We start from the raw sequence: 13,821 nt of genomic DNA, 5'->3' as shown, positions 1-13,821 counted from the left end.
TACTAGCTACAGTTTGTAGCAGGATATGAAATGATGTACTCTGTCCTTCCATACCCATTACAGTGTAGGTATTGAAAAGCACTGGCAGTACTTTTTCTACGAACCTTTTACCTGGCGATTGTTTCTAATTTCTTAATACGGAAGAAACGTGTCTCTTATAAACGTCCTTGTCCAGTTGCAGGTGGCACTCCAAAAAACAGAGAATATTCAGAAAGATATTAAATCCACTTTTTGCACCGAGTGAGGAGTTCCCTCGCCTTGCATTTCCCAACATATTTGCAGGGACTACTCTTTTCTATGCGACACGGTGCAGCAAAGCGTAGAAGTAGACAACAGCGCGTCACACAGTGCGACCAAAACAAAGTTCTACACACATGCAAGAGGCATTTCTCATTAGATACAAACAGTGGATTTAATATTTTTCTGAATATTCTCCGTTTTTTTGAGTTCCATCTGCAACTGGACAAAGAAGTTTATAAGACTCTGGAACCTTCTGAATCGAGAATGAAGAATGTACCGCAAAGTAAAGGTTAGTCTAAAATATCCTGATTACGGCTAAACAGCAGTTTAGGCATGACATCAGACACAAGCTGTAGCTCTGCCGCTAAATTCTCGTGTTTACTTGGCTATAATAAAACATGGGTTCCTGATTTCGCTACGTATTTGTCTAATAAACAGTTGTACCCCCCCCCAATTATATAGACTTATTTGTGCATATTAAAACCTACTCTCTTGCCACAGAAATGTGGATATAGGATCTGTAAATCTTGTCAGGTTTGTTATGTTAAGGCATTGTCTAATTCCTGGAATCTTTGAAAGCAGTGGTCAAGGTTGTGTAGAACTATCATTCTATTCTAGGCCACTCCAACCCTGTTCCTGGAGTGCTACCCTCATGTAGGTTTTCGCTTCATCCTCAATCAACTGCACCTGAGTATAATAATTAGCTGCTTGATAAACTGAACCAGGTTAGTTAAAACTGGGGTTGTAGTGAAAACCTACAGGGTAGCTCTCCAGGAGAGCCCTGTTCAAGGCCAAAACACAGAACAGTCAAAGTACTTTTTCTATACTGAACAAAAATATAAAACAACAATTTAAGATTTTACTGAGTTACAGTTCATATAAGGAAATCAGTCAATTGAAATAAATTAGGCCCTAATCTATGGTTTTCTCATGACTGGGCAAGGACACAACCATGTGGGGGCCTGGGAGGGCATAGGCCCACCCACTGGGGAGCCAGGCCCAGCCAATCAGAATGAGTTTTTTCCCACAAAAGGGCTTTATTACAGACAAACATACTCCTCAGCACTGAGTATTTTCATCCCGCAGGTGAAAAAGCTAGATGTGGAGGTCCTGGGCTGGTGTGGTCTGCCATTGGGAGGCCGGTTGGACGTACTGCCACATTCTCTAAAACAATGTTAGAGGCAGTTTTTGGTAGAGAAATTAACATGCAATTCTCTGGCAACAGCTCTGGTGGACATTCCTGCAGTCAGATACCAATTGTGCGCTCCCTCATCTGTGGCATTGTGTTGTGACAAAATTGCACGTTTTAGAGTGGCCTTTTATTGACCCCCAGCACAAAGTGCACCTGTGTAATGGTCATGCTGTTTAATCAGCATCTTGATATGCCACACCTGTAAGGTGGATGGATTATCTTGGCAAAGGAGAAATGCTCACTAACAGTGATGTAAACAAATGTGTGGGCCAAATTTTGGGGAAATGTTGCAATTTGTGCATATGGAACATTTCTGGCATCTTATTTCATCTCATGAAACCAACACTTCGCTTTTTATATTTTGGTTCAGTATATATGGGCATTTCCATGGTAAGAGATGAGACTTGTTTTTCACCTTAAAATGTAGGCTGTCAAATAAGCCAATGATTGCAAAGATAAACCATACAAATATCCACAGAAGTTTGGTAACAGTATGAACGTTTTTGCTGTTTGTGCCATCATTCTGTTAAACTTAGCAACTTTGTCAAATTGAGTAGAAATTGTTAAGTAGTTATAAGGTTTGTTTAACTATGCAATCATTTTTTTTGTCTCAGTAGCTAGGTTTCCATCCAATTGGCGATAGACTTATGCGAATACTCTAGAATCTGCATAAAGAAATCATGCGCATTTTCCCACCAGTGGCGTTACCACCAAATTGACTTTGTGGATAAAAATTTGTGCCTAATTTTTTTTTTTGCGTACATTTTCATGTTCTGAATACAAATCTAAAGTTCAATATGTTTCCATCGCATTTTTTATTCTACTAGTGGTTTTGTAACAAACTCTTGCTTTAAATTGCACCTACACCTACTCTGGTCTTGCCTGGCACCTGCACTCTAGCCAACAGCTAGATTCAGTGTGTGAAGACTAGTCTACATGAGATTATTATGGATAAGAGCGTGAATGTTTATTGTCAAACGGAAGCCAAGCATCGTTCATCATGTCACCAGAATAATAGCCTCGATATTTATTTGAAATGAGCATCAACCTCATCACCTTGCACATTCACCACCCTGTGAAGTTTATCAATTATTTTATCTGTAGCCTAGTAAACTGCATGCTTTCCCGAGTCGTAATGGAAGGACCACATAACATAAAATTGTGTGACTCAAAGTTCACTTACACCGCTATTATTCGCATAATTCATTTTACAGATACACAAAAAGATCCCACCATGTCGAATGAACAAATTGTCTGTCGGCATTTATAAAATTGTACCGGCATTTCATGTTTCCATCAACCTGGTCGTGACTTCTCATGCGCCATGTAATTCATCCGCATGAAATTGTTGGATGGAAACGTAGTTAGTGATCCATACTATTATCCAAGTGAGCATATTGCCGCAAAGAGAAATTGGGGAGTTGGAAGATATTCCAGTGTAACAGAAGGCTTCAGGTAGACATTTAATAATCCCTGAGTTTTAACTCTGGCCCTATTCATAATTGTATTATGCACCCCTTTCCCTCCTTGTAGGTAAGATCTAATGTTCTGTGCTTACTATGCCTTCAATAATGTAAACTCAGCAAAAAAAGAAACATCCTCTCACTGTCAACTGCGTTTATTTTCAGCAAACTTAACATGTGTAAATATTTGTATGAACATAAAATTCAACAACTGAGACAAACTGAACAGGGGGTGTCAAAATCAAAAGTCAGTATATGGTGTGGCCACCAGCTGCATTAAGTACTGCAGTGCATCTCCTCATGGACTGCACCAGATTTGCCAGTTCTTGCTGTGAGATGTTACCCCACTCTTCCACCAAGTTGTCCACCAAGCCATGGCAGAACACTGACATTCCTGTCTTGCAGGAAATCACGCACAGAACGAGCAGTATGGCTGGTGGCATTGTCATGCCAGGGTCATATCAGGATGAGCCTATAGGAAGGGTACCACATGGGAGGAGGAGGTCTTCCCTGTAACGCACAGCGTTGAGATTGCCTGCAATGACAACAAGCTCAGTCCGATGATGCTGTGTGATGGACTCTCAACTTCCAAATCGATCCCGCTCCAGAGTACAGGCCGCGGTGTAACGCTCATTGCTTCAACGATAAACGCAAATGATGGTGAGACAAAACCACGACTCGTCAGTGAAGAGCACTTTTGCCAGTCCTGTCCAGCGATGGTGGGTTTGTGCCCATAGGCGACGTTGTTGCCGGTGATGTCTGGTGAGGATCTGCCTTACAACAGGCCTACAAGCCCTCAGTCCAGCCTCTCTCAGCCTATTGCGGACAGTCTGAGCACTGATGGAGGGATTGTGCGTTCCTGGTGTAACTCGGGCAGTTGTTGCCATCCTGTACCTGTCCCGCAGGTGTGACGTTCGGATGTACCGATCCTGTGCAGGTGTTGTTACACGTGATCTGCCACTGCGAGGACGATCAGCTGTCTGTCCTGTCTCCCTGTAGGGCTGTTTTAGGCGTCTCACAGTACGGACATTGCAATTTATTGCCCTTGCCACATCTGCAGTCCTCATGCCTCCTTGCAGCATGCCTAAGGCACATTCACGCAGATGAGCAGGAACCCTGGGCATCTTTCTTTTGGTGTTTTTCAGAGCCAGTAGAAAGGCCTCTTTAGTGTCCTAAGTTTTCATAACTGACCTTAATTGCCTAACGTCTGTAATAGAGGTCGACCAATTAGGATTTTTCAACGCCGATACCGATTATTGGAGGACCCAAAAAAAAGCCGATACCCATTAATCGGCCGATTTTTATTTATATATATATATTTGTAATAATGACAATTACAACAATACTGAATTAACACTTATTTTTAACTTAATATAAAACATAAATAAAAATCAATTTAGTCTCAATTGGTTAAAATAATGTAAAAACAGTGTTGGAGAAGAAAGTAAGAGTGCAATATGTGCCATGTAAAAAGGCTGACGTTTAAGTTTCTTGCTCAGAACATAACATATGAAAGCTGCTGGTTCCTTTTAACATGAGTCTTCAATATTCCCAGTTAAGAAGTTTTAAATTGTAGTTATTATAGGACTATCTCTCTCTATACCATTTGTATTTCATATACCTTTGACTATTGGATGTTCTTATAGGCACTATAGTATTGACAGCCTAATCTCGGAGTTGATAGGCTTGAAGTCATAAACAGAGCTGTGCTTCAAGCATTGCGAAGAGCTGCTGGCAAACTCAGCAAAGGGCTGTTTGAATGAATGCTTACGAGCCTGCTGCTGCCTACCACCGCTCAGTCAGACTGCTCTATCAAATCATAGACGTAATTATAATATAACACACAGAAATACGAGCCTTAGGTCATTAATATGGTAAAATCCAGAAACTATCATTTCGAAAACAAAACGTTTGTTTCAGTGAAATACGGAACCGTTCCATATTTTATCGAACGGGTGGCATCCAAGTCTAAATATTGCTGTTACATTGCACAACCTTCAATGTTATGTCATAATTATGTACAATTCTGGCAAGTTAATTATGGTCTTTGTTTGGAAGAAATGGTCTTCACACAGTTCGCAACGAGCCAGGCGGCCCAAACTGCTGCATATACCCTGACTCTGCTTGCACGGAACGCAAGACAAGTGATACAATTTCCCTGCTAACATGAATTTCTTTTAACTAAATATGCAGGTTTAAAAAATACATACTTGTATTGATTTTAAGAAAGGCATTGATGTTTATGGTTAGGTACAATGGTGCAACGACAGTGCTTATTTTCACGAATGCACAAATCGTCACCCGTTTGGCGAAGTAGGCTGTGATTCGATGCTAATTTAACAGGCATCGCATTGATTATTTGCAACGCAGGACAAGCTAGTTAAACTAGTAATATCATCAACCATGTGTAGTTAACTAGTGATTTAAGATTGATTGTTTTTTATAAGATAAGTTTAATGCTAGCTAGCAACTTACCAGTCTCCTCGTGGAGTGCAATGTAATCGGCGTCCAAAAATGCAAATTACCGATTTTGTTATTTAAACTTGAAATCGGCTCTAATTATGCCGATTTAATCGGTCAACCTCTAGTCTGTAAGCTGTTAGTCTTAATGACCGTTCCACAGGTGCATGTTCATTAATTGTTTATGGTTCATTGAACAAGCATGGGAAACAGATCTGTGAAGTTATTTGGATTTGTACGAATTATTTTTGAAAGGGTCCTGAAGAAAGGACGTTTCTTTTTTTCTGAGTTTATATATTACTGGGACTGATACATACAAGTATTTGAAGTGGAGCAGGGCTATAGATTGTTCTGCCCTGTACCCACTGAATAAGTTGAGGGTTCAGTAGGTTGCAATTGCAACCCATATGCAACTTAAAATGTCTCTGATAGAAATACAATATATGTAATTCACATAATTCTTTATACTATGTAGACATGTCTGTTCTACATAATACATTTCTATCAATACTCTAAAGTTGAGCCCTCCTCAATAAAGCCCCAGGTGTACTTGATTTTGTCTGCAGGAAGGTGGCCAATGGTAGCTAAATGACATTCAACCTCACATTCCTCAGCACCTGTTTGGTTAGTCAGGTTTGGGCCAGAATCAAGCTGATTGCTGAAGGGGTTATAAAATGGTTTGACAAACTGCAGAAGAAAAACAAAGATGTATTCCCACTGATGGGTTTCAGGCACTCATTTGCAGGGCTTCTGTTGGTTGTGGCTTTTGGCTGTGTTGTTGGTGATGCTTGGGACTCCAGACGGTTTTATCCGAGATCAGGGTTTCTGCACGATGAAGTCCCAGCCAGGTTTCAAATCAAATCAAATGTTGTCCTGCAGACAAAATCAAGTACACCTGGGGCTTTATTGAGGAGGGCTCTTCTTGCACTGGCTTCTGAGAGTCAAACCTGGCATGCTGACTCGTTGCTGTCCCCAGTCCACCTGGCCGTGCTGCTGCTCCAGTTTCAACTGTTCTGCCTGCGGCTATGGAACCCTGACCTGTTCACTGGACGTGCTACCTGTCCCAGACCTGCTGTTTTCAACTCTCTAGAGACAGCAGGAGCGGTAGAGATACTCTCAATGATCGGCTATGAAAAGCCAACTGACATTTACTCCTGAGGTTCTGACTTGTTGCACCCTTGACAACTACTGTGATTATTATTATTTGACCATGCTGGTCATTTATGAACATTTGAACATCTTGGCCATGTTCTGTTATAATCTCCACCCGGCACAGCCAGAAGAGGACTGGCCACCCCTCATAGCCTAGTTCCTCTCTAGGTTTCTTCCTAGGTTTTGGCCTTTCTAGGGAGTTTTTCCTAGCCACCGTGCTTCTACACCTGCATTGCTTGCTGTTTGGGGTTTTACGCTGGGTTTCTGTACAGCACTTTGAGATATCAGCTGATGTAAGAAGGGCTATATAAATACATTTGATTTGATATTGAGTGCCACTACTTGAGGTAACTATTGTTGCGTTCTTCACTTTGACAACCCATATCATTCTGAGGTTTGAGTAATACCATATTCCATGTTTGTTTCTAGGAATCACGATGTGAGCAGCAAATACCTGAAGCCGACCTGGATCCCCTACACTTCCAACATGGTGGCAGAGGAACTCCTCTACTTCTCCCTGAGGTTAATGACTGGTAGGTAGACCTGACTGGAAGCCTCTTCCTTTGTGTAAACCCCCACTGACATGCCACTCGTCTTTCCAGCTGACTGGCAGTTTGAGAGGCCCTCCAACCATTACCGTCTAGGTGACATCATCAACATGGAAGCCTCGGTCATGCCGTACCACCACGTTCCCCTCCGTGTCTTTGTGGACCGCTGTGTCGCCACCTTGGCGCCTGATGTTCACACTGTCCCTAGATATTCTTTCATTGAGGACCATGGGTGAGTTTAGTTGTCAGTTTGACTCCTCTTATATTACCTTAAATGTAACCCCTGAAGTCTAACGTTGACCCTTGGTCTCAGGTGTCTGGTTGATGCCAAGTTGACCGGCTCCAGCTCCCAGTTCCTGTCCAGATCCCAGGATGACAAGATCCAGTTTCAGCTGGAGTCCTTCAGGTTCCAACCAGAGAATGATTCCCAACAGCTCTACATAACATGTCATCTGAAAGCGACTGCAGCCTCGTCCCCCATTGATGCTGAGAACAAGGCCTGCTCTTTCACAGATGGGTATGTATAAACTGAGTTGTGGGTATATTACCTTTATGACATGCTGCATAAACTAAATTCCATATTTATCTTTAGCTGCAGGTGGGGTTGACCAGATGTGTGGCTGCTGTGACTCCAGCTGTGCTGCGAGGAAGGCTGGAGATCTGGACAGTGATTCAGGTAGGTGTTAAAGCCAGAGCTTTATCATATTACACTGTTTTAGCTCATCACTGGTAATGTGTGTCTACTCTCCTCAGATTTGCGATGGGAAGGTGAAGCTACCCTGGGCCCCATAATTGTTCAAGAGTAATATTACTATTTTAACAACTGTTTTTGGGGAAATAAACTCATAAAATGCCATTTTCATGCCTGACTGGATTTATTTCAAATTTAACCTTCAATGTCTGCTGGGCCTAATTCTGGAAGGCGTAGCATTATCACCCATTCAGATTTGAGAAATGTATATAGTGGATTACTCGTGTCTAAATATAGCAACCTTACTGACTTAGCCCCAATTTTCTGTATTGACTAGATGCTCACATCTTTGGAACTTAACATTGGATGTGGAGAATTATTAGGCTGCCCATTGGCTTATCTTCCTGTGGCTCAATGCAGCAGCCTCATAAATCAGATGTGTCATAGTAAACATGAATCCATACACTCAGTGGTTGCATAAGAATGAAGGTTACTTGAGGCAAAAGGAGGGTGGATGGGTACGTGTAACTCAACTGTCTAGCAACCCAAATGTTTGGAAATTATCACGGCTACTTTGCAACTACTTAACATGTTAGCTAACCTTAACCCAACTGCTAAGCTAATGTTAGCTACCTTGTCAGCATTAGCCATGTAGCTAATGTTGGAATTCGTAATATCATGCATATTGCAAATTCTTAAAGTTTTGTATGACGGGGCTGGACATCCACAAACTAACACGTATGTATCATACTAAATGAAGGGAGATTTACTGTTGTCTACCCCGGAGATCAGATCAAAATATCCGTCACTTGATGGCTACAGTAGGTGTGGCTTTTACTGTGAAGTGCTTGCTTACAAGCCCTTTTCCCAACAATGCGGAGTTGAAGGAAATGTTACCGCAATAAAATCACTATATACAGGTACAAGGTGTAGGGATAAAAGTTAGATGTATCTTGATTTCCTACGCAGCATGTGTGAAGGAGTCTGTGTAAATAGTGTAGCCATTTCATGAACTGTTCAGCAGTCTTATGGCTTGGGGTAGAAGCTAGTTGCAGCCTGAACACAGAAGTAAAGATATTACATTTAGACAATGCACACATTTAACAAGCAAAGTAGACATTTAATGCCTGACAGGTAATGTTTAACATTTCAGTGGGATTAGTAGAGGTCTAGTCATGGTTGATTGCATTAGATCCATTAGTGATGGATTTACTTTTTGCCTGACAAATGTGATTGGGTAAATAATTCCTCTGTGATGGCGCTGGTTATTGTAGATTAGTATTTGGTCTGGGGGGTAGCCGATGACCTGAACTTGTCTGTCTGGTTAAGTTCTTTTGCTATTAAACTCTAATTGGTCTGAAAAATACTGGTTTCTTAAATTATTACAGAAAATCAAGACTGGATACTAATTTGCAGTGGTGTGAAATACTTTTAAAGTATTTAAGTAGTTTAATCTTCACTATTTATATTTTGGGAAACTCTTACTTCACTAGATTCCTAAAGAAAATAATGTTATTTTTACTCCCTACATTTTCCATGACATGCAGAAGTACTTGTTACATGAGTAATGCTTAACAGGACAGAGAAATGGTCCATTCACACACTAATCAAGAGAACATCCCTGGTCACCCTACTGCCTCTGGCCTGCCGGACTTACTAAACACATGCATTTTTGATAAACGGTGTCTGAGTTTTGGAGTGTGCCCCTGGATATCCGTAAAACCAAGAAAATGGTGCAGTCTGCTTTGCTTAATATAAGGCATTTGAAATTATTTATACTTTTGATACAAAAGTATATTTAGAACCAAATAGTTTGACTTTTACTGGGTGACTTTTACTTGTTACTTTCTATTAAGGTATCTATACTTTTACTCAAGTATGACAATTGGGTACTTTTTCCGCCACTGCTAATTTGCTTTAAACGCGAAGCCATGAGAGATGATGCATACGGTTGACATTCATATAGATAGAGCAATGAATAGCTAATCTGGCAGCCCTGTTTTGAGTGGGCTGGCCAGCTGTCGCTGAAGCTGTGCCCTCTTTGTAGCCTTCTCAGTCATGCTACACCCTTTGGAGGCTAAGACAAAACACCAACGCAGACATGTTTATCAGCCTGCTATAGTGTGGGAGGCGGAGGGTATATGAAACCAGAGGGAGACATGGGTAGGAAGTTCTGAAATACGTGAAGTGGATGGGGATGGGGCTAGGTAGGAGGGCACACTGTATGGGGGATAAAAAATAATAGATAAGGAGTGGTGAAGGGGTTGGAGGAGTGGGAGAAGGGGACCTATTGCTTGCTTCGTCCCATATCCTGCTAGTGTTTGTCAGCGCTGGGTCTGCGTAACGGACAAGACAGACTGTAGACCGACAGTATCACCTCTGATGGGGCATTAGGCCTCCCCCTCACACATGCTTCCATTCGAACACACTTCACCTCCTACAACACTATGAAAGACACACTTCACTTCCTACACTATGAAAGACACACTTCACCAATGTGCTATACTGACACACACAGGAACATATCTAGTGTACACTCGTAAACTTATACGCACACTGCAAGCACGAACCCGAAAACTTGGCGTACAGTCACACATACATCCTTTGACACTGCTGACACAGAGTTCCAGGAACAGACAGTCATTCTATTCATCTTGATCATACAGTGCCTTCTCAATTGTCCTGAATAAAGTATGTGGTTATAAGCGCAACCATAGACTTAGATGACTCATCTTTGTATCTGTACCAGTATGGTGCCTGTGAGAGCACGGGCAGTGCCATTGAGGCTGTCTCCATTTTGAAGTAGTCAATGTTCTACTTCTATGAGTTGATAAACAAACTGAAAGGGTGCATACTGCCACCTGGAATGTGTTGTTTGAACAGGTATAAAGCCAAGGTTGGTGATTTACTGCCACCTGCAGTTATGGAATGTTTGCTCACAAGTATAATTGTTGACTACTTCAAAATAATGGTTGCCCGGGCAATGGCAATGTTCATGTAAAAACGGGTTATTTCTAAGTAGTGAACTCTATCCATCTCTATGGTTGCCCTCATTGAGATGGAAGGGCAATTTATACTTTGGGAGAATCTGAATTGCATTTCCTTGATTGCTCCTGTCCTCACCTCCTCCTAAAAACCCATTGTATGAGGTCAGATATTTAGGGACCTCTGACCTTCTCATCCAATGGGTTTTGAGAAGGAGGGAATTAGAGGATGCGATGAATCAAGGAAATGCAATTCAGATTCTCCCCTTGAGCTCAAGTTCATCCTGAGGAAGGGATGATGCAGACCATTAGTTTACAGTTGAGAGCCCTCTGCTGGTCTCACTGTGTCAATAACATAATATACTCAGTGCTCAATGACCACAGAACTGCAAGGAGAAATTCAGCCTCTGAACTGAAGAAAGAATCACAACGAATCACCATGTTCAAGTCACAATCGCCAACATGGGAGATGTAACTACATAGCAGATTGGTACACACATATCTTTGGCAAATTGATCACGCAATAACACATTTTCAACTGATACCTTTTAGGCACTAGATAACAATGGGAAGAACAGGTTTGGTGGAACAACAGTTCAGGGGCTGAGGGTTGAGGTGAGAAACATTGATTAAGCAAGTCCTCTCCCTCTAAAGTACAGAGGAGCTTGAGTCACGATGTGTCATTAATCACTATGAGTCATAGCAGCTAGTCACGCATAAAGCAGGGTGTTGGGATACTTTATCTACGCAACTATTTTAGGAACACTGCACGTGGTGCTAATATTAAGCAAGTTTGAATCACACTGTGTCCTAATGAGTACTGTTGACATGTCTATCTGTTTCTAAGGATTCCTGTGGCTGCTGCATTATCTTCACAACCAGATTTAACCTTATATTTCATCTGTTACACTCCTTGTAAATGTAGAATATAAAAGCACAGAAATGTCTGTATTGCAGACTATTGAATTAAATCTGATTTAATTTGAGGTACAAAAAACATCAAGGTGTGTAATTGATCACAAAGGAAAAACAAAATCATTCATCAAAATGCTTATTTCCAAAGTTGTCCTGAGTAAGCTGCTGAATAGTCTGTTAGAATGGATATGGAGGCAGGGCTCATTGCAGTCTGATGTACACTACCATTCAAAAGTTTGGAGTCACTTACAAATGTCCTTGTTTTTGTAAGAAAAGCACATTTTTTGTCCATTAAAATGACATCAAATTGATCAGAAGTACAGTGTAGATATTAATGTTGTAAATGACTATTGTAGCTGGAAACGACAGATTTTTTATGGAATATCTACATAGGCGTACAGAGGCCCATTATCAGCAACCATCACTCCTGTGTTCCAATGGCACGTTGTGTGAGCTAATCCAAGTTTAGCATTTTAAAAGGCTAATTGATCATTAGAAAACCCTTTTGCAATTATGTTAGCACAGCTGAAAACTGTTCTGATTTAAAGAAGCATTAAAACTGGCCTTCTTTAGGCTAGTTGAGTACCTGGAGCATCAGCATTTGTAGGTTCGATTAGACTCAAAATGGCCAGAAACAAAACTTTCTGAAACTCGTCAGTCTATTCTTGCTGAGAAATGAAGGCCATTCCATACGGGAAATTGCCAAGAAACTGAAGATCTAATACAACGCTGTGTACTACTCCCTTCACAGAACAGCGCAAACTGTCTAACTAGAATAGAAAGAGTGGGAAGCCCCGGTGCACAACTGAGCAAGAGGACAAGTACATTAGTGTGTCTAGTTTGAGAAACAGACGCCTCACAAGTCCTCAACTGGCAGCTTCATTAAATAGTATGCGCAAAACACCAGTCTCAACATCAACAGTGAAGAAAGAGGCGACTCTGGTATGCTGTCCTTCTAGGCAGAGTTCCTCTGTCCAGTGTCTGTGTTCTTTTTCTCATCTTAATCTTGTCTTTTTATTGGCCAGTCTGAGATATGGCTTTTTCTTTGCAACTTTGCCTAGAAGGCCAGCATCCCGGAGTCGCCTCTTCACTGTTGACGTTGAGACTGGTGTTTTACGGGTACTATTTCATGTAACTCTTTCCAGCTTTATGCAAGTCAACAATTTTTAATCTTAGGTCTTCTGAGATCTCTTTTGTTTAAGGTATGGTTCACATCAGGCACTTCTTCTCAAATTTTGTGAGTGTTTTTTATAGGGCAGGGCAGCTTTAACCAACATCTCCAGTCTCATTGATTGGACTCCAGGTTAGCTGACTCCTGACTCCAATTAGCTTTTGGAGAAGTCATTAGCCTAGGGGTTCACATACATTTTCCAACCTACACGTTATATGTTTAAATAATTTATTCAATATAGACACGAAAAATACAATAATTTGTGTGTTATTAGTTTAAGCACACTGTGTTTGTCTATTGTTGTGACTTAGATGAAGATCAGATCAAATTTTTTGACCAACTTATGCAGAAATCCAGGTAATTCCAAAGGGTTCACATACTTTTTGTTGCCACTGTATACACTACCATTCAAAAGTTTGGGGTTACTCAGAAATGTCCTTGTTTTTGAAAGAAAAGCTCCAAAAAGAAAAGCTCAAAATGGCACTGTTGCTACTCTCCCTAGGAGTGGCCATCCTGCAAAGATGACTGCAAGAGCACAGCGCAGAATGCTCAATGAGGTTAAGAAGAGTCCTAGAGTGTCAGCTAAAGACTTACAGAAATCTCTGGAACATGCTAACATCTCTGTTGACGAGTCTACGATACGCAAAACACTAAACAAGAATGGTGTTCATGGGAGGACACCACGGAAGAAGCCACTGCTGTCCAAAAAAACATTGCTGCACATCTGAAGCTTGCAAAAGAGCATCTGGATGTTCCACAGTGCTACTGGCAAAAATTCTGTTGACAGATTAAACTAAAGTTGAGTTGTTTGGAAGGAACACACAACACTGTGTGGAGAAAAAAAGACACAGCACACTAACATCAAAATTTTATCCCAACTGTAAAGTATGGTGGAGGGAGCATCATGGTTTGGGGCTGCTTTGCTGCCTCAGGGCCTGGACAGCTTGCTATCATTGACGGAAAAATGAATTCCGAAGTTTATCAAGACATTTTGCAGGAAAATGT

General features: G+C 41.3%; 1 protein-coding gene across 1 annotated transcript; it reads left to right on the top strand.

Moving 5' to 3' along the window:
- The first annotated feature begins 6,922 nt into the window (after window positions 1–6,922).
- LOC120055345 (zona pellucida sperm-binding protein 3-like) lies at window positions 6,923–7,904 on the top strand. Its single transcript, XM_039003216.1, has 5 exons — window positions 6,923–7,040; window positions 7,110–7,287; window positions 7,369–7,577; window positions 7,645–7,731; window positions 7,809–7,904. Exons 1-5 carry the CDS (start codon window positions 6,923–6,925, stop codon window positions 7,859–7,861), a joined length of 645 nt encoding a protein of 214 aa, XP_038859144.1. The 3' UTR covers window positions 7,862–7,904.
- Window positions 7,905–13,821: the final 5,917 nt, after the last annotated feature.

This window comes from Salvelinus namaycush, chromosome 11 (genome assembly GCF_016432855.1).
Source record: "Salvelinus namaycush isolate Seneca chromosome 11, SaNama_1.0, whole genome shotgun sequence".
Lineage (NCBI taxonomy): Eukaryota > Metazoa > Chordata > Actinopteri > Salmoniformes > Salmonidae > Salvelinus > Salvelinus namaycush.
This window is presented reverse-complemented; position numbering and strand designations above follow the sequence as displayed.

Bases quoted from the DNA above. Each gene is read 5' to 3' on its own strand.
- LOC120055345 (XM_039003216.1), top strand. From the start codon at position 6,923: ATGTTTGTTTCTAGGAATCACGATGTGAGCAGCAAATACCTGAAGCCG. The intron at 7,041-7,109 runs GTAGGTAGACCT...TCGTCTTTCCAG, and splicing joins CTCCCTGAGGTTAATGACTG to CTGACTGGCAGTTTGAGAGG. The intron at 7,288-7,368 runs GTGAGTTTAGTT...CCTTGGTCTCAG, and splicing joins TCTTTCATTGAGGACCATGG to GTGTCTGGTTGATGCCAAGT.